Source organism: Polypterus senegalus, chromosome 10 (genome assembly GCF_016835505.1).
Source record: "Polypterus senegalus isolate Bchr_013 chromosome 10, ASM1683550v1, whole genome shotgun sequence".
Classification (NCBI taxonomy): Eukaryota; Metazoa; Chordata; class Cladistia; order Polypteriformes; family Polypteridae; genus Polypterus; species Polypterus senegalus.
In genome coordinates this window covers 164,065,005-164,085,733 of record NC_053163.1, presented here as the reverse complement: position 1 = coordinate 164,085,733, position 20,729 = coordinate 164,065,005, and the positions used below count along the sequence as shown (strand labels likewise).

The following is a 20,729-nucleotide window of genomic DNA, read 5'->3' as shown; positions in this document are numbered from 1 at the left end:
TGAGCTGGAGGATTAAGAAATGACATTTAAAAGGAAGAAAAGGCAAAAATCTGAGCAATTTTAAACAGAGAACTGGCGGGCGGATATCGGTGTACACATCAGAGCCTCAAAGAGGCAGAAACGCCCCCCGTGGAACAGCAGCGGCGCTGCCACCTTATTAGCATCCTAATGCCTCGTGGTGCCCAGCGAGCTCGGCGAGTTTGAAGCTCACTGGCTCTGCTGATACTCGATAAGAAGCTCGCTTTGAATGTCACAGGGATTGAAAGGAGAAAGGAAAACCGAGAGAGACGGGCAGGGGCTCGGCGGCCATCTTTCACATCCCCTGCCTCCTGCACGTGGGGGGGCACCAGTGTGACTCTTCATTAGCATTCCGATGGCAGCACATGCGGTTCAGGTGGGAGCTGCGGACCCTCACTTACCACGAGGGAATTCCGCCCTTAAGTTTTTATCCTGACTGCCTTCTTTAGGGGTCAGGCGTCCAATTGGGGGCTTGATGGAAATGGCAGCTGTGCAGGTGTCCTGCTATATGTGGGGGCAAAGAAGGCGGAGGGCCACAGTAATAAAGTCATAAAGAAAAAAAAAAACAGATGTGAAAGGCACTATATAATAGATAAATTATAAAGATGTTTCCAATAACCAACCATTCACACCTCAGCCTCTTCATTATGATGACCGCACAGCTGGTGTCCCTGGAAGTCAGCCATCTTGGTAAGGTCAACATTAACTACACAAATACCCAACGGATGAATGATGACCTCACCAAGCTGCCTGACCGGCAGTCCAGACTGCTGTGGACATCGACCCCTAGTGATGGGTGGGTAGTTATGAAAGGCACTATATAGAAGATAGACAGTCGGATGGCCAGTGCGCCCCCCACTTGTGGCAGCCCCTCCCGCCTCTCTAGAATGAATTTTACAATTCTGTGATTTCTTTACATTCGGACCTCTTTAGGCTCCACGTTTTCATTTCTCTCTTTATTTTCTGTGATCGAGCTGCTTTGAGCCCCCAGCCTGTGATGCCCCGCTGATGGCAGGCCTGTCTTGTTCGTCACTCACCCTCACACGCGAGCTCTCACGCCGGCTGACAGGAATGCCAGTCATTTGTCTGTGGCAGGAAGGAAGGAAAAAAAAAAAGGCCGGAGATTGGGTGACATCCTCGCCAATTAGTCAAATCGCTTGCATGCTAATGACCTGATTGATGGACAAGTGGCCCGCTCTTTGGAGCCTCCGCGTAACGCCTGCCAGTCGTGAGAGCTTTCAGTTTTCATTTGTACAAATGGCATATCCCTGCCAGTTGGGATCCCACTGGTTACGCGGGTAGGTGTCGGGGCACATTGAGTGTTTTGTTAAGAGCTCTGTGTTCAGTCTTCACCACCCTGGAGGTAATGCAGCAGCCATGTGTCATGTAGCCTTTTAAGCAAAGCCCTCTTCTAGGTTTATAGGACCCCTTTGCTCATGTACTGTATGTGTTATGGGTAAAGCCTCAAAAGTGGGCAAACCTAGCATTACCGGGTTTGCCAGGTCTCTTGGATAATGCGAGCTTACCCGGGTAATGCTAGGTTTGCCCGTAGCCTACACAACTCGTACTTCATCAATTCAAGTCCATACAAGCAATAGAAAGAATAGCAGAGGTTTATGGGGTCCCTGTTGTCACGTGCACTGAGTACAGGACTAGGAATAATGCAGATTTACGTGCCTGAGTGGCAGCTGGCTGGGCGGGGCAAGACATGTTAATTGAGTTCTTCTTATGCTGTGGGTAGAGTCCTGTGAAGTTCTTCCTCGTATGTGCTGATCATCGAGTAACCCACCATGAATACAGTAAGTAGTAAGTAGAAGGAGCTCCCCTTGAACCTTCAGCCTTCCTTATCTGCGCACGCTCACGCCAGACGTCTGTGTTACTCAAGCATTTCAGGTGGCACGGTAGCGCAGTGGTAGCGCTACTGCCTCACAGTAAGGAGACCTGGCTTTGTGTCCCGGATCCTCCCAGAGTGGAGTTTGCATGTTCTCTCTGTGTTAAGGTGGGTTTCCTCCGGGTGCTGATAGACATGCAGGTTTGGTGACTTCCAAAAGACTTCAAGCCACGAAACTCGGGTACGGATACGAAAAAGAGGGTTGTGCCCGTACTCTCTTAAAAACAGAAGGGGCGCACTAAAGAAGCAGTAAAGCTCTTGGTCCACCTCTAATGGTAGTGCAAGCCTTGTTGTTTTATTAATGTTTACTAAGCTGGCATCCTGGCATCTTAATGCACGCTGTGGTTTGGAAGTAGCGATAAGTTCAAGTAAGTAAGCAGGACCTCGGCCAGCTACAGTAAAGCATTACGTGTTCGAAGGAGGACGACATTGTAAGGACATCAGGGTAGGAGGGATTTGTTCAGAATGTGGAGGTGTGGCTAAATACATCAGCATGGAGGGGTGGCCAAAATGAATCAGAATATTTGGGTGTGGCTAAAGGTATCCACCCGCACGTCAGGTGTGCCCAGCTATCAAAATATGGGGTGTGGCTAAGAACATTTAGAACATGGAGATATTGCATGTGGGGGTGTGGCCAAAACCAATCGGAATATTAAAGGCATCAGCATGTCAGGTGTTCCCATCATTTAGAATATGGAGGTGTGGCTAAAGGCACCTGCATGTTATGTGTGGTGAAGAATGTTCAATATGTGGGGGTGTGTCTGATGAGGTCGATACATTGGGGGTGTGGTCAAGAACAATTAGAATATGGAGGTGTGGATAAAGACCTCAGTATGTTGGATGTGGCCAGTCAGAATGTAGAGGTGTGGCTAATAAGCACATGGGGTGTGGTCAAGAGGAATACCAGAGGAATACCAGATAGAAGGGTGTGGCTCAAGGTATCTACAAATGGGGGTGTGGCCAGGAGTTTTCATAATATTAAAATGTGACTGATGGCCTCAGCATGTGGGGAGTGGCCAGCAATCACAATATGAAGGTGCAGTTTAAGACGATGGCACATCTGGCCAAGAGTAATCAGAATATGGAGGTGTGGCTAAAGGAGTAATGATGTGGGTGTGGCTGACACCAGAATTTGGCGCTATAACTAAATGGAGAGCTGCTGGATGGATCATTTCAGATTAAAACATTCTTTTCTTTTTTCTTTGTCTTCTCTCCCTAGGCAAAGAATTCCGGCAAAAAACGTTTACTACTACCGTTGCCCAGACCACCGGAAAAACTATGTGATGTCTTTTGCCTTCTGCTTTGACAGAGAGTACGACGTGTACCAGTTTGCCTACTGCTACCCGTACACCTACTCACGCCTTCAGCATTACCTCGACAGCCTGGAGAAGCGAAAGTTGGACTACGTGCAAAGGGAACTTCTGGGACTCAGCGTGGTAAGTGGGACCTCCCTGTCTGACGTCCAAATCCATTTTGTCCTTTATCACCCCACCGTACCCAGCGTACATCCCACTCAGTTTACAAGAAACTGATAAACTGGCACAGCAGTGCCCGATGCCAAGTGGAGTTGACGCCAGACTTGGAGGAGGGAGGCTCTGCCTGGCTTTGCCCTTTAGGACTGGTGGGACACTACGTCAGAGGGGCTGACGTGAGAAACTGGTGAAAATCTGGGCAAAGTGCCCAACCTGTGAGCTACTGGTAATGTGGCCAGTTGAGTAGAGTCCCACCTGATGGTTTTTTTTTTGTTTGTTTCCACTAATTGTGTTATGCCAGGTTTGTTTAGTTTCCTTCTGAAGATGTGTGTCTGATGAAAGAGGAGACCATCTTGGTGAAGGTCCTTCAGGCCACTTGAGCTTCTAAAGGACTACTTCATTGATAGCAGAGCCGAGTGGGCGCCCCTCGGGCACACCTTACCCACTGGTCTCAGTCCTTCAGCTCCGTAGGCTAGTGGTATAGTGAGCTCGGAGAAAGTGAAGGACACGGTGGAGATGGGAGGCGTGACGGCCCGCGTCCTTGATAGGGTGGGACATCTGATAACGGGCAGACAGCAGGAACTCCAGAGAATCGGCCCAAAGTACATTTAATGTGCTAAATGAATGATAACAAGTGACGGGGAAAAGCACAAGAAGTAAGGAAATAAATCGGCCTCTGCGTCCGTACCGCATGCACTAGGCAATGTGCCAACACGTGGCCACTCTTCAGTGCCCTGATGTGACAGCAGATCTCCCTGACCTTGAAACTTCAGTGGTCCTTACCTGAGTAACCCAAGAGCACATGTGCCATAAAAGCTGCAAAGGAGAACACGGAGTGGTGGGCATCCTGGGTGGGTTGGAAAATGTCTGTGCAGTCATGGATGGACTGAGATAGACAGATGGATGGATAATGAAGACAATATATAACAGATAGATAGATAGATAGATGCCATATACTACATAACAGGTTGATGTGAAAGGCACTATATAAGAGATACAAATGAAAGGTGCCTTTTATAGATAGATAAGAAAGGCATTAAATAATAGAAAGAATTAAAAAGCCGTAGAGAATAAGAAAGGTGTGAAGGGCACTTAACTTAAATATAGATCGATGAGAGATACTATGATAAACATTCAAAGGCACTATATATTAGGCAGAAACGAAAGGCATAATGTGATTAAAAATAAGAAAGGACTGTCTGAAAGGCACTATATAAAGATGGGTCAGTGCTAGACAGAGCACTATGTGATAGATAAAGACACTGTGAGAAGTAATATGCCGTATTTCTATCGTAGTGCGTTTATACAGATAGAGATATCAAGTAGATTGGTGTGAAAGGCACCATATGATAGAACTGAAAGGCAGTATGAAATGTAGATGTAAAAGGCACTATATGACCGCTAAATATGAAAGGTGGTACTTAATAGACTGATAGGGAGACAAGGCGCCATATAAAGCTGTCGTTGCTAACTTCAGATTCCAGGGCCAGCGTGGCCACGCAGCTCAGGAGACCTCAGCCGTCCCCGTCCCCAGGTGGCGTTGCAGTGCCCGCTGTTAGTGCTGCAGGCGACGGCGGCCTGAATGGCAGCTTCCTCAGAGGTCCGAGTTCACTGATTGCCTTTCAGGGTCAGCCTTTGCCACCCTGCCTTGCCCTGTCGTGTGGTCGTCTGATTGAACTGCCAGGCTGATGCCATTTGGCTGTTGCTTGAGGACGTGTGGAGTTCTGTGCGCCGTCCTCGTGCTGCTTCAAGGGTCGCGGTGTTTTTCTGCTCCTTCTATTTGGTATTACAGTATAAGGATTTTTTTTTTTTGATGGTTCAGTGGTCAGAGTTGCTGGTTGAAGGTCCCTAAGCATTGTTTTCGTGGCCTGAATTCGCAGTGTAAGGCACTATATAATATAAAGGTGCCCGATTTATGGGTGCTCTTAAACCAGCCTTACGATAGAGACGCCCTATACTGAAGTGATTGAGGGGGTCCGGTGCCCGGCGTTCACCCTTGAATGAGTGCCTGGGTTTGCTGGAGGACAGCAGTGTGGACGTGTGAGTGAAAAGCGGACTGACTGAGCGAGTGATTGGTGGCGAGGACCTGCGCTTTGCTTTGGTGACCCTGTAGAGAGCCGATACCTCAGACAGGTAAGACCCCATCCATGTTCGCGGGGGTCTCATCATTGACTCTGCCTGATCAGAGTGTGATTTTAGTTTTAAGCGTCCTTCTGTTCGTCCGCTTAAGGAAGTGAAGCCCCCCGCGCCCACCCCATCTTTATATATGTGTCGTGCCTCCCCTCTCACTTTATTTTTTTTTCCTGCTCACCGCAGCGGCCGCTGTTTAGATCGATGCCCGCTCCGTTCTTGAAAGGCACAATGGCTCTCATCTGCCGAGCGGCGGCGGCTGGATATTGTGATCTAGTGCTTCTATTCACAGAGTCGATTGCCTTTAACGGCACCCGGCCGAGTTGGGAAAATTGAAAGGGATTGCGGCCTCTTTTTCATTAAACTGGGAATAGAAGCGGCGCCGGGGCTCGGGGCGCATAAAGCAAACGGCCGAGGACGTGACGGCCCGGCATTACCGTCAAAAGCGAACTGGAAAAGGCGAAGCGGCCCCGCGCTGAACTGCGTGGGGGAGGGGGGGGGGCGGTTAGTGCGTAATACCCGTGCTGCTCCCGTTGGGTGGGCGTGGCGCCGTCTGCAGGTCACACTTGACGGCTGCCGTAAAAGACAAACTAAAAGAAAAGCCGGCGAGGTGTGAAGTCCATCGACTCAGTGAGGTGGCGAGAAAGCAAGAAGCTTTACCTTATATAGCGCCTTTCCCGTCACAGGGTCAGGGTGTTTTTACAGTGCAAGTCTGAGTGGAGCGCGCGTGTCCGTGGAATCTGCTAAACCAGTGTCTTCTATATAGCGCCTTTGCACTGGCTGCCTGACGTGTGGAGTTCACTCACTCCCGTGAGAGTCTTGAGATGAGCCAGTGAGTGTGTAACGTTCTCATTTGATGTAGCGCCTTGCCCTGGTAACCACAATTCGACCTTCTTCACAGCGGTCTGGACATCTTGACATGGACTGACCCCCCCATAGGTCACACAGTGTCGTGCTGTTTTATATAGCGCCTTCCGCAGTAGAGACAACTCTCCTGACGTTTACATCCTTGCAGAAGAGACCTACGTGTCAGGGTAGGGCACTGATTCTGGGATTGTCAGGTTTTATATAGCGCCTTGCCACAGTAGCCAGCAGCTCTATATGGCACCTTCCTGTAATGAGCACTAAGTGAGCTTCATGGGGGTAGCACAGTTGCTCCCCTATTTCTGTAGCAGTTGAGGAGACTTGCTGGGGGTCTCACCGTATTGCAGTGGAGGGACCACCACTGCAAGCCCCTTCATATGTGTACTGTACAGGCACCTCTCGAGTAGCTCATGATTGACATGATGAAGCAGTCCTTTTTATTGTATGTAGCGCCTTTCCATCATTAGTGACCTCTTGTGGCACTTTCCTGTCCCTGATGAGTTCACATCTCCAGGGTCACGCTGAGACTTCATCTTTGTGATTTTTATGGTGGTCACCACTTCAAGCCCCTTTACAAGTGTGTGCAGCGTGAGCCTTACACAGTGAATTGGGAAGGTGGGCGGAGTCTGCATCCTAGTCTTTATATAGCGCCTTTCGGCAGTAAGCCCTGTCTAAATCGGGTGTCGCCCATTTGCTGCCACGCTTCTGATGAGACTTCCTGAGCGAGGGTCTCAGTGTGTGTCAGTGGAGGTCAATGAATTTGGAACTTTTATATAGCGCCTTGACATAGAGACCACCATTCCAGGCCCCTCTGTATGTGTTCTTGCATGTCTCTACGGTGTTAGCCCACCAGGTGAAGTAACACACATTAAGAATCTGCCTTCTATTGTTATATAGCGCCTTTCTATAATAAACCATAACAGGGCACTTGATTGGTGTGAGAGCTGAAGTGTCCTCTTCAGGGCATCGGTCTGCAGCTTTGACCACCACTCCAAGCCCCCTTACAGGAGTCCAGCGGCTGTCTGAACGTCTGTCCGGCGTGGTCTTGGCAGTAAAGTAACGGAGGTGGGTTGAGTCGGCACCCTACTGTCTTATATAGCGCCTTTCCATAATGAACCCTATCCAGGTGAACCTAATCGTTGTGGTGCCCACATTTCTGTAGCAGCGGTCTGTGAATTTGTGATTTAATATAGCGCCTTACCAGAGAGACCACCATTCCAGGCCCCTTTACATGTGCATTGAAGGGGTAAGGCGGGTTGAGTCTGCGCCCCGTTACTTTATATAGCGCCTTGTAAAGCTGGTGAAGTGGCTTCCTCAGAGTCAACACTGCGTGCCAGTCCTGGTGACCGAGTGCCCTTTATAATCGAGTGGGTGGTCACGGAGGTGAGGGCGATGCTGTCTTGCGCCCCCTTGTGGGGGGGCTCCTCCTGAGCTCTTAAGGATGTCCTCAGAGCGCGATGGCAGGCGACGAGTCCATTAAGCCGCGCTGCGTCTAATTGGGTTGCGCTCGAATGAATTTGTCGTGTCACTTCTCGTGTGGCGCCCCGTTTGAAGTTCCTGTCACGCGGAGTAAAGTTGACGCCACTCCACAAAGATGTGTTTAAATATTAGGGGTTTGCTGATGAGTGATGGTGACAGGCCTTCCCCGTGCCTCCTTGGTTTCCATGGTGATGCGGCCCCGACTGGCGGGCTTTAGCTCGCTGTCACCTATTATTTCTGTTATAAATTGACGACATTAAACTTTTGTCCCATAAAGACCCCTGTGAGAGATCGATCTTTGCACATTGACGCCTTTTTTTTTCCTTGATGAGTCTGCTGCAGAAATAAAACACACACACTGGTGAGGGGACACGAAGGTGACACGCCAGAGCGAGAATGCCCAGGGCAGGTGACACACACCTGGCAGACGAGACTCACTTTTTGTTCTCCTTCCATTTGCTAAGCCCTGTCACCTGAGAGATGAGGAGGATGAAGGTCGCTGTCACTTGTCTTTGTCATTAAAGACACTGGCATCTGGTAGCCCCAGAATGAGGGTGAATAATGAAAATGGCCATTAAATGGGCACAAAGTGTTCTTTCATTTTCTAAATGCATTGGGTTATAGGAAGCGGGGGTCTTTACTGACCACCCAGATGGGATGCTGGTCCACAGTGGGCCCCCCATTCATTAACCCCAATTCACTTATACCAGTTAGCAGGCCTTTGGGCTGTGGAGGATGACCCCACCTGGACTGTGGGCACAAACTCTGTCCTGCTGTGCCCCCAGCCTGAGCCCATTCATGTTAAGATAGAGATTGAGCAGGTGACCCCAGGATAGAGGTGGGCTTGTAACTGACCTGTGTGGCACCATAAGGGTCCCAGTAATGGCCAGGATGGTGGGCATCCCAAACAGGTACAGGGCAAGTCCTAATGTAACACCAAACACTGGTGACTGGCAGCACCAGCTGATGCCACCTTACCAGTACAATATGCCAGGGTGCAGACCTTGTTTATTATGGGGTCAGGCGTGGCCTCAAATGAAGTGGCACAGTAGACCGATGGAGGGATCTCTAGCCAAATGCAGGACTGACCCCCTGATGTGATCCTCAGGAGGGCCTTCAAATCAGCTGGGGGGGGGGGCAGGAGCCTAGTGTGTGTGTGGCAGAATTGACTGTCCCGGGACTGGAAGCCCACTGGGGTCTGTCCTAATTCATTTTACTTTTGTTGCTCCTTTTTGGCTACAGAACGCCCCCTAGTGTTCACAGTGTTCATCAAAGATGGGAAGTGCAGAATGTGAGGATGCCCCTAGAGGGCGGGCGCTGCTGTTTTTATATTATTTCAACATTGTGCCATTCTCCTCGATGCTCCAAAATGACCGACATTTGAAGCCCCCCACTGTCCAGCTGTCCACCCCACTACTTGTTCACTTATTCCATGTGGCTTTGCAAAGAAACACTTTCAAATATGTGATGCAGAATCTGCCCTCGACCAGCCTCCACCTGCACCGCCTTGTTCTTGTTGAAGTGCGGGGTAGTGGTTAAGGCCTTGGACTTCAAATCCCTCTGCTGACATCACTGTGTGACCCAATTGGATAAAGAAAAGAAATGTCACATGTTGTAAGTCACCAAGTAAGCAGTGGGATCTGCGGTCCCCGTCCCAGTTCTCAGCTGTAAGCCCTTCAGTTGTGTCACCTCCTCGTCTCCATTTGCCTTTCTGTGGTTGCTCTCCATGGTCCTGGATCAGCCCAGTTACTTCTCTCTGGATTGTGTGCTTAGTGCTGCTCTGTCTCTTTTATAATATGGGGACCACAACTGCCCACGGTCCTGGAGGTGAGACCCCACTAGGGCACTGTATAGCTTAACTGCACCATTAAAAAGAAGTAACTGGGATCCACTGTACTGATATACTTCAGAATTGTGAGGACCTCATTCTGTCCTTTTGTGTAAAGCTTCAGTCGGTCCTCCTCATTCGCTCTCCGTGGTCCTGAATCCCCCTAGTGGCTCCTCTCTGTGTCTTCTCTAGTGCCACTCTGTCTCGTTTGTAATGTGGACACCATAAAGCTACCCAGTCTTTCAGGAGAGGCCTCACTCCTGTTTATGTAGCTTAACCACAACCTCCCTTGACTTGACCATAAGTATACTGGACATCCTCAGTTGTTTGTGGCAGCTTCTGTCATTGACCCCTCTTAGTGTTCGTTTGTTGTGAGGCTTCAGCTCCTTTAGTGTTTCCTCATTGATCATTCCTTGTCTGTGGTTCCATAGTTAGTTTACCTTCAGGCTTTCTTTGCTGGCTCTCCGTGGTCCTGAGTGAGCCTCCTCACTGCCCACTGCCTGTGTACTTTCTCTAGCGTTGCCATGTCTTCCTCAGGACTTGAAGCAGGTCATTGCACGCTTTTGAAGAGTTTTTAGCAGACGCGTACCGCCTGTTCTGTAGAGCTTAGAAGCTCACATTGCACACATCCAAACCCCTCTCTGCCCTGTTGGTGGTGGGTGACGTCACTCGAACCTCTCACTCTTCACACAGAACTGGGCACTTGTGTACATCCACTTCAGGCACTGAAGCCTCACTACTGTGTGTTGTGTCTGCCTTGGCTTGCACCTCACACATAGAGGACACTCCGTAATCAGTTCTGTTCCTGATGGTCGTGCCACCTCTTAATCTCTCATCGCTGTGTACTATGGAGACCCAAACTGCACCTCCCTTGACTTGTAGTCTTCACATCAGGGGCGCTATATTACCTAAATTCTTATAGCCTCATTAATCGCTTCTGTCCGCCCAGTCCTGTCACCTCTTAATCTCGCTTTGCATTAAAGCTTCAGCTCCTTCTGTCTTTCCTTCCTTATCTCTGTCCGTGGTCCTGAAGTTAGTCTTTCCTCCTTGAGTCCTTTCCATGGTCCTGAATCAGCCTCTCCTCTGGACTTTTTGTCTTTTTTGTAATATGGAGACACCACCCCAGTACTCCAGATGTTTAACCTCCCTTAACTTGTACTTTATGCTGTAGGGGGCGCTATGCTGTCCACTTCCCTTCTTCATCTCCATTTTGCTTTAAAAGTTCAGCCTTTCCTCGGTTGCTCTCCATGGTTCTGAATCGGCCTCGTTGCAATTTGAGATCAACACCACACAGCGTAACCCCAGGTGAGGTGACAGTCTCGTTTTATAGCTTCGGATGCCTAGATGCCTTGGCAAACCCTCCGCCCTCCAACTGGCCCCTGGAGTTAAGGGCAAATCAATGGCAGCCCCCCAGCTCTGCAGTTAGTTGCCTAAATGATGACAGGACATTCTTCGCTCAGTTCAGAGGTGCAGTGGCTGGCGCTGGCCCAGGTAGACTCGGCCACAAGGCGGGAGGTCATTGTGCCCAACCCGCTGGCACACACAGCCTCTCTTGAGCCCCCATTTAACGTAATGCTAATAATAAAGTGAGACCAGAGCCCTCCAGCAGGCCGTGGACAGGGGCTGCCGTCACACCAGCCTCTTTCATTTTGTCGAGATGCGCCTGAGGATTTGTTGCTTTGCTGCCGCCTGTTTTTTTGCTCTCCTTTCACTTTTATCTCCCATCAGCAGAAAGCCGTTTGGCGAATGAAGTTCTGCCTGCAAATAGCCTGGCGTCGCGCTTCTTTGTGAGACGTGAATGGCAAAGCTATCGCAGTTCACAGCTAACAGGAGCAAATCATTTCATTTTATGACTGTGCATCGCCGGCGCTGCCATTTCCAAATGATTTTCTAATTATTTAATGCTTTGTTTACTAAGGAGAAAGAATTCCATGAAGAAGAAGAAGGAGTTTATGAAGGCCCAGTGTGTGTGTGTGCGTGTGTCAGAGCACTCTGTGGTATACACCAGTATGAAAGGCGCTATATAGGCTAAGAGTGCCCAGTGATTTATGAAAGGCGCTATATAGGCTAAGAGTGCCCAGTTATGTATGAAAGGCACTATATAGGCTAAGAATGCCCAGTGATGTATGAAAGGCACTATATAGGATAATAAGAGTGCCCAGTGATGTATGAAAGGCACTATATAGGATAATAAGAGTGCCCAGTGATGTATGAAAGGCGCTATATAGGATAATAAGAGTGCCCAGTGATGTATGAAAGGCGCTATATAGGCTAAGAATGCCCAGTGATGTATGAATGGCGCTATGTCTATCGATGTACAGGAGTTGTTCTGCTATGAAGGTCAGTTTAAGGAGTGCTGAGTGGCGTACTTCGAGATGACAGTCGCTGTACAGACGGATTGCTGTGTGACACGCCTCAGTATGAAAGGCACTATATAGACTGAAGTCAGTCTCCAATCCTTTATACCTGAGAACCCTCACTGTGAAAGTCAGCCGAAGCAATGATTGACAGATCAGCGTGTTACAGCTCAGGATGAAAGGCGCTATATGGACCATGAAGGAGCCAAGCTCAGTGCTCACCTATGAAAGCCATAAAAAAGCAATGAGTGAATGTCAGAGTGCCTTGTGATGTAGCGGAGTATGAAAGGCGCTATATGGACTAAAAGAAGCTGGTTCGGTGACAGTGAAGTGCCACAGTTTAAAATGCCAATGTGATTAAAGCGCACACTGCAGACTTTGGCTGAAGGACATTTGCACACATTTTGGTCACGTGACACTTTTTGTAAACCGCCCTTACAAACCCCATCTGGGCACCATGATGTTTGGGACGACTGGCGTCCCTGGTGCTTGTGATTCCTCAGGTGGGTTTCATACGATGCCTAGGCTTGCTTCTAACTATTGAAGTCTCTTGTCATTATATTGTCTGTGCCAGGGGTTCTGATTCTGCTAGGTGCCCAGTCCAGGAAAGGACGGGCACTCTGTCAATACTGTTTTAGAGGGTAGAACCTCAGAATGCCAGGTCAATGAGTGGTATCTCTTCACAACAATAAAGCTGGCAGCAGCAGAACGGGCTGAGTTGGCACACCTTTCCCAGGAGCCCTCTTGCCATTCTACTAGATGCCCAGTGCCAGAAAAGAACGGGCATGTTGTCAACATTTTTGTGGCATTTTAAAGATTATATGGGTACAAGCACAGTAATGAAAGGGTGAGACTCTTCACCACACTGAGCTGGTATGCCTGTGCCAGTGCAGACTGACATCTTTTCAGCAGAAGCGTATTGAATGTTAGGCTGCTATGAGCTGGTGTTTACCACTAAGCGCCAGGTGTTGGTGCCAGGGGCCGCAGAGATTGATCAAATACTGCAGACAGATAATCCGTTATGGCAGAGTCAGGCAGAGAAGTAAAATCAACTAAAAAATACGAGAAGTGAGGGCTGTGATGGATGTGTGAGAGTCTCCACCTCAGAGGAGTGGGCATTGGGGAGTGGGCACTGGAGAGGGACTTGACTGAGAGGCTGGGGTCTGCTATTCATCTTGTACCACTGACAAGAGGGAGAACATCTGAAGAAAAAAAACAATGAAGAGCTTTGGTCAGCAGAGTGGCACATTGAAAGGGTGAGAGTGCCCACCTGGGGGTCAGCATGTGCACAAGAAACCGATGAGAGTCACTTGCAGTTTTGTGTATGTTTAGTGCAACCCTTTACATCGTGAAATATAGCGCCTTCCCTGGCACTGCCACCCACACCAGTCACTTTCTCCTTGTGGCCCTTGAAACAAATGGTGGAGTGCTGGCCTTAACCCCCGGGTGGCAGACTCTTGAAGGACACTCCTCAGATTCTTCGACCAGCTGGCATAATGGAGACCCTGAGAACAATGATGTTTGGTCAGGGTGGGAGGAAACGGATGCCCACCTGGAACTGAGTCACCAGTGCCAGCTCCTAGAACAAGGGCTCTGGCTGGCAGTTCCTGATTAAAGCCTGTCATGACATGTGCTGGACAGATCCTGGCACAGGGACCATCACTTGACTGACTGGCATGGAGGGGTTTAGGCAGTGGTCAATAAAAACCAGCACGGGTTTGATGTGGGCAGTACTCTCTGGTTTGCCAACCCCCGCCCCCAGCGCCAACTGCATGACAGTAGACAGGAGAATCAGTGCCCCCCGATCCGAGACAGCGCCTCCTTGCTGGTGCGCCCCAATTACTGCTTAGACTGACATTCATAGGTGGGCACTGTCCCAAATACTCGGGCATGGGAGCATTTGGTGAATATAGCGCCTTGCATTTGTGTTTCAGACCAGGTCTGCTTTGTGGTTTGGAGCCTTTTTTAGGCCTCGTGTGCCCGGGACTTCGAGGGTCTCATCCAGGCTTTCAGGATTCTCAGAGGCATCAATTAAAGAAACGCTTCTCTGACCAACGAGCTCTCGGATGTTTCACGACAGGATGGCAGAGGGTTCGAGGTGAGGGTCATGGTGCCAAGGAGTGGCAGCGTGTCACATGTTGATTAGTACATGTCTCTGGCCTCGGGGCAGGTGACAGTAAGGACCCTATTAACAGGTCAGACCTCCTGGCATCGGCGTGAAAGAGCAGAGTGTGTGGTGCTGCTGCCAGTTTTGTGAAGACACCACCCCACCCACTATACTCTTTAAAACGGCTCATGAATATTAACACCATGCCCATTCCTTCCTGGCATTGTGCATCTAGTAAAGACAGAACTCCTGGCATTATGGCATTAGGGCTGCTGGCCTAGAAATGCCAGCTCAGTGTTTACTCCTGCTGCCAGCCCCACTCCTTGACTTGGCATTCTTACTTTACTGTGATTATACTTGTTTTCCTGTTTAAAACGGTACTGACAGTGTGCCCGTCCTTCCCTGGCACTGTGCATCTAGAACTTCTGGCATGATGACTTTAGGGATCCTGAAATTAGTGTGCATGCTCAGTGCCCACTGCTGCCAGCTTTAGTGCTATGAAGTGCCCTCACCCTTTCATTATTGCACTTATGCTCATTGTGCACTTTAAAACAGAATATGCATATTTAGAGTGTGCCCATCCTTCCCTGGCATTGGGCATCTGTTGGAGTCTTAATTCCTGGCATTGTGGAGGTATGGCTCCAGCAGTGCTTTGGCATATCAGTGTAAGCACACAATGTGTGCATTGGCATCTGGGCTCCCATTAGGAGGAGGCTCCATTAACCGTGTTCTGCCATTAGTTAGTAGATGGCGAGCCAAGTGGCAAAGGCAGAGGACCAGGAGATGAAATGAAGTCAGTAAACCAGTCAGAGACGGGCAACAAAGTCCAGAAGTAGACGTGAAGAGCAAAGCGCCAATCTGAAAAAAAATGAGCTGGCATGTCAAAGCATTGCTCTCCATATACTTGGACACTGTGCCCACATAAAGCATCACATTAATGATGTCACAACGAGCGATGATGGGGGGCCACGCCCCTAGAAACAGCGCATCGCATCACAGCAAGATACTTCACAAAATGGTGGCGCTCACAGGAGAAACAAGGTGGCATAGTGGTAAGCAAAGAACGGCGGGTAAATGAGAAACGAATGACAGAAAAGTAATGCCCAGCACGTGAGTAGTCGTGCCAAAGTGAACTGTGGTAATGCCCAGCTTACTGTTTAAGATGCCATTTAAGTATTGACAATGTGGGCGTCCGTTTCTGACACTGGGCATGTAGTGGTGTCAGAACAGGGGGGTTCTTCATTGCTCCGTGCTGCAGTCTCCCATCTCCAGGGGTCCCGGGTTCAAATCCCTGCCTGCCTGTGTGGACTTCCCACCCATAAGGTTCATGACTTACTTGGATTGGGTGCCCGGTGATAGATGGACACCAAGTGCTGACCTGGCACAGAAGCAGCTTTGGTTGGCTGCCACTTGCTGGGAAAGGCAGCTCAAGTTTTCACACAGCCGGGGCAGGATGGCCGAAAGGGAGATGAATGGGGGGGGCAATAAAAGAGTTGAGGGTCGAGACCCCAAAGACAGAATAAACATCATCGAGACTTGAGGACGTCGACACCCAAAGCACATCGAATAATCGAAGCCAAAGTGACAGACGAGAGTCGTAGTCAAAAAAAGAGGGAGACCGCGGCCAGGATGCCCACCCACCGACACTATGAAGGCAGGTCACCGATCGTCCATCCCAGCTGGGGCGCCAGCCCATCGTTGTCTTCATGTGCTTAATGCCTACGATTTGGGTCTCCGGCCCGCCGACAGATCGAACTGACAAGGCGCCGCCTGCTCCCGTTTCTGTGCACCTGCTTGTCGCAGAACCCGTTTAAGATGGCGGCGCACTGACGTCCGCGGCCAAGTCTGTAGAAGACTCTGGTGCCTTGTCCTTGTCACCCTGGCCTTTTACGAGGAGCGATTGGTGCTGTCCTCTGCCCTTCTCCACTTTCTCCGTCTTCCTCTCGCTCTTCGTTTAGCGTGGCCACCGGCTTTAATGCCCTCTGCCAATCGTGGCTTTTTACCTCCCGATTTTGGTGGGCTATTTTGCGCCTCAATTTGTTTTTCAGCGTGTTGATGATCCTCAGTCGTTAGTTTTGTCCTTCGTTTTCTCCTTGCGGTGTCCTCCATTTTGAGTTTTCCTGCCTTTGCTCGTCTTTTCTTGTCTGCCTGCCATGTGACCCCCCGACGGTCGTATAAGCGTTTGACCGCCCATCCCGTGAAGCCCCTGGCTTTGACTGTGTGGCAGCCTCATCCCGTGGTGGGGCGTGAAGTTGGGGTGCAGGATGCGATAAGCAGGGTCTCGTTTATCTGCCCAGATGTTTTTCTCACGACATTGGCGGCCCCGTATTTGCCATCATTTTATTTTTTTTTCCCTTTTATTTATTTATTTTTGCATTATGCTGAATTCCTTTAAGAAAAACCGCTGGAAAAAAAATAGGAGCGCAGTAGTCTGAGAAACGCAGATAAAGAGAAAATGAATGTCGTTTTCTGACAGATAAGCTGAAAGGGTGATAACATTCTCCTTCGCGCTGAACTTTCAACCCAGCGGGCTCTTTTCTATGCGACGCACAAGAAAGTCGGCTTTGAGCCGTCACTCCGCCGGCTTTAAGGAACGGCGCCTTTCAAAGAGATGATCCCTGAAGGCAGGGGCACGCCAGGAAAAGGCAGAAAAACATGGGAGCAAAACAAAAAAACAATCATCCGAGCGGGCCAGACGGCCCCAGCAGACAGGCGGGATTGGCACTTGGCCTGTAGTGGGCTCCGGCTCTATCGATTAAGAAAATGCACACGTCCCCCACGCTGGCATCCTGCTCGTGTATTCTGACCAAAGGCTACCGTGCTGAAACAAACAGCATGGCGCCTGCCTTTCCGCTTTGAACACCGAGACAGCGGACGTTAAGATCTCGGAGAAGGAGATCAGAAAATAACACGACGTGGGCTTGACTCAAACCAGAACAAACTCGAGGTGGGCTTTGTTTCAAAAAGCGGCCCTCAACCCCCCAAGTCAGCCTGGCCCTAAACTCGAGAGGCAGGCTTGTGGCCTACGCTTAGGGTTTCATCCGCACTCGCGCTGTCGTCCGGCCACTCCTTTAGTGTCACTGGCCCAGAGCCGGGCAGCGTCCGCACTCACCTGAGGTTTTCGAATGAGGGGTCCCTTGGGGACAGCGGCTGAGCCCTGAGGGACGCCATATTTCCCTTCTGGATGTGACGCCGGCTCATTTCTGTACATGCTGACCTGGACTCGATGGATGTGAACCGGGACCCGAGTGGTCCGTCGTGGCGTCCTTCGTGTTTCAGCGTCTCTGCGTTTTTCATGGGTTATCAGGCAGCTCAAGGGTGCCAGGGACACTGACCACAAGTGGGGTGCTCAAGGGACTTTTTAATGGGGGATACCAAGACACACACACCCCACCCATGGAAGTCCAAAAATATCCGTCCCCACAATGTCATCCAGACCACACGTTTAGGATGGAAGTTAAGGTGAGTGGTCCGCGTGTGCCCTGACTGGCTCAGATTAGTGCCAGGTGAAGGTCAGGGCTTGGCGTTGGTATCGTGTGCTGTAAGCAGTTGACATTAGGAGTTCAGATGTCCGACCACGCCTACGTCTGCCGTGCCTCGTCTTTGAATTGGTTTTGCGCCCACCTGTAAAATTCCATCACATGACTGACTGGTGGTCTACAACTGCCAGTCTAGACCTGTGGTGCCGTGGCTCTGCTCTGTGCCGTACAACTGACGTGAAATTTAGACCATCTGACATACGCTGACTTGTGCCTCACCTGGTAGTGCCAACCGAAGGCAGCCCACTTCCGGGTGAAAGGAGAATGGAGATCTCTCTAACTGGCACCCTTAAGTGTCACCATGGACACGCCCGGTGATGCCACTCACTATGTGCCCGCTGATGTCCCTCGTGTTGGAAATAAGACAGCAGTGAGTTGGCGGTCTTCGGTTTGAGCTGCAAGTTTGGACGCCTTCTGGGGAAATTCGTCATTACGCTTATTCAGGATGCTGCAGAGTAACTTTTGAGAACAGCAAAGCCATCTGCCGGAGCCTGCGGGGTCCTGGGGCTTCCTGACTCGCCTCTCGAATCAGTGGAGGTGTCGTGGCTCAGCTCAGGCACACTCGGCCCCCCAGTCCAGCTGCAGCCCACCTGTATTCCCCCAGGCTAGCGGGCCCGTCAGTTCCTGAGATGTTGTCATTACTCGTTAAGAGTACGAGTGCAGCACTTGGTTTCTAACGTCGCACGTGACGATCTCCTCGCCTGTCGGCTGCCGTTTCTCTCGTTCTCGTCCTTGCGTTCCGTGTCCTGTCCTGCTCCTTTCCTCCGCTGCTTCTTCTTCTTCTTCTTTATTCCATAGCTGGTGCTTGGTAGCCAAGACGCTGCTGTTGGTGCCGCTGGACTCCGTGCTCTATTCACCACACTCTTCCATTGTAGTCGATCGCTTGAGACGGTTCTTGCTTCGATTGTTGTCAGTCGCTGGTTCTTTAGGTCGTTCTCTACGTGTTTCGACCATGTCATCTTCGGTGCTTGTTGTTGTATCCTCCAATCAGGAGGGCGTTTTCTCCATAGGAGTTTGTGCGGTAGTCGATTTTCATCCTACAGACGTGGCTGAACCATCCCATCACCTACTTGACGGTCGCGTGCCTTTCTCCGTCTTTGATGTTCTTGCATTCTGTATGGCGCATTTGATGAACAACAGGTGGCGCTGATCTCCTTCCTCCTCTTCCTATTCTGGTGTGTTGCGTTACGTCATCGGCCTCGGCGAGTTGCTGATCGCTCAGCAGATGTTGTCGGTCTTCTTTTTCTTTCCGTCCTGTCACTTCATGACCCACACGCACTCAAATATTTATTCTTTTTTTTTTTTTTTTGCATTTCCAGGACATAGCAGGTTCTAAACTTTCAATCAGGACCAAGATCAGGCCACAGGAGACTCGAGTAATCACGTGACAGGCAGACCAGCCTTAGTCTTTTATATAGAGACTGTAGACTAGCTGTCCTGCCCACCTAAGATGGGTTGAAATCGAACTAATCAACGTAGACCTAAACATCTGTGGTGCACCATCTGTTGGAATGTATTTTGCAATGCATGTAGTAATAAAATGTATTGAATTTCATTCCAACAGATGGTGTGTCACAGACATTAGCATTCCTTTTACGAATCCCCCACTAAAGGGCATGTAAGACAGACTGGACGCACACACGGACGCCTGAGCAGGGGTCCTTTTTTGAATTCCCATCCTGTCTGTGTGGGTTCAGGAGGCCCTCAAGTGTTTGCCCCCCATCAAGATTGTTCAAATGTTCTAAGGAAGGCGACCCTGCTAGCAATGCAGTGCAGTGCAGTGCAGTGGTGGGGCTGACCTAAGCAGGAGGCTCAGCTGCTGTCCATGGTGCTGAGCGATGCCCACTGCGTTTGCTGGCACACCCTCTGGAGAGCTCCTCACACGACGGCTGTCGATAGCAGCCTTTTAGATGTCACATTTGGCACATGTCCTGTGCGTTTCCTTCGTTTTCTTTTATTGCTGTGTCTGATGCTTATTAATGGAAGCTTTTCCTTGAAGGTAAATGAATTATTAATCTGGGATAATGTGCTGGAAAAAAAATCCTCCAGTGGGATTTACATCTTAGATGCCTGAAATGCTCTGCGCCCCCCATCAGTGGGCTCTCGTGTCCTGATGTACCGCGGTCAGCAGTTGTCATTGTGTGGCCCCATCATGAGAGACGCGGATTGGCAGCATCACTCTCCGTATTCAGTAGGGAAGGCGCTATATGGAGTAAAGACTCGTCTGCTCTGAAAAGGGAAATGTGAAGTGATAAGATCGATAGCTTGGTAAAACGTGAATGGTGAAGTGAAAACATGGCAGTCGTTGCCTGCTGTGTCACTGTGTGTTATGCCCACTTTACCATGCTTGTGGTGGGATTTGACCTCGCTGGCAGCTCCAGCATTCCCTTTGATGGAGTCCATCACCCAGTGGAGATTGTGCCACCCCAGCGTCCCACTGCAAGGAAAGCCAGTCTCAGGCGTGCAGTGGGAGCAAAGTGGCCATCAGGAGGTGCCCACCCAGCTGCCTGGCATAAGGTTAGGGCAGGATGGAGCTGTACTCAAATCCACACCTGCACCTCAGCGTGTCCCCCAAGTCACTTTGGCAGAGCCGACTTGAAATGCCACCTCGGTGTGCTCGGCGCCAGCACCTGGTGAGACCCCCCAGGTGGGGGGATTGGTGCGGGCTGATCAGTTGTCTCCCATAATATAATTTGTCCTGGCTATTGATACTCGCAGCTCCATACCCCCAACCCCCCCGCCCCAATTTCCACGCTAATGCAATTAGCGTCTCGTCAATAACGCTCGGCATTTCATTTTGCTGCTTAATTAACAAATTCAATTTGCTCAAACTGCTGTGAAAACAAATTAAAAGCATGCAGAATGAAAGCCTGCGGCTCCGGGGGCTGTGGCTACGCTGATTATCGAGGCTGCAAGTCTCTGTTTACAGGCGAGGGGCCGACGAGGACGGGCGACTGGGCCGGGATGTGCCCCCCGTCCTCGGCCTCTGCTGGAGCAAGGCGCTATATGAATAAAGCACGGAGTGATGATGGCACCGTGTGTGC

The 20,729-nt window shown here is 50.2% G+C and overlaps 1 protein-coding gene across 2 annotated transcripts in view; it reads left to right on the top strand.

Annotated features, from left to right (window-relative positions):
* The window catches only part of agbl4 (AGBL carboxypeptidase 4), a 438,546-nt gene that overhangs the window by 239,378 nt on the left and 178,439 nt on the right, over positions 1-20,729 (top strand). For both annotated transcript variants that reach the window (XM_039767255.1, XM_039767254.1), the window contains exon 5: positions 3,129-3,345. In XM_039767255.1, coding sequence (XP_039623189.1) covers positions 3,129-3,345 — 217 coding nt within the window. The remainder of the gene's footprint in view (positions 1-3,128; positions 3,346-20,729) is intronic.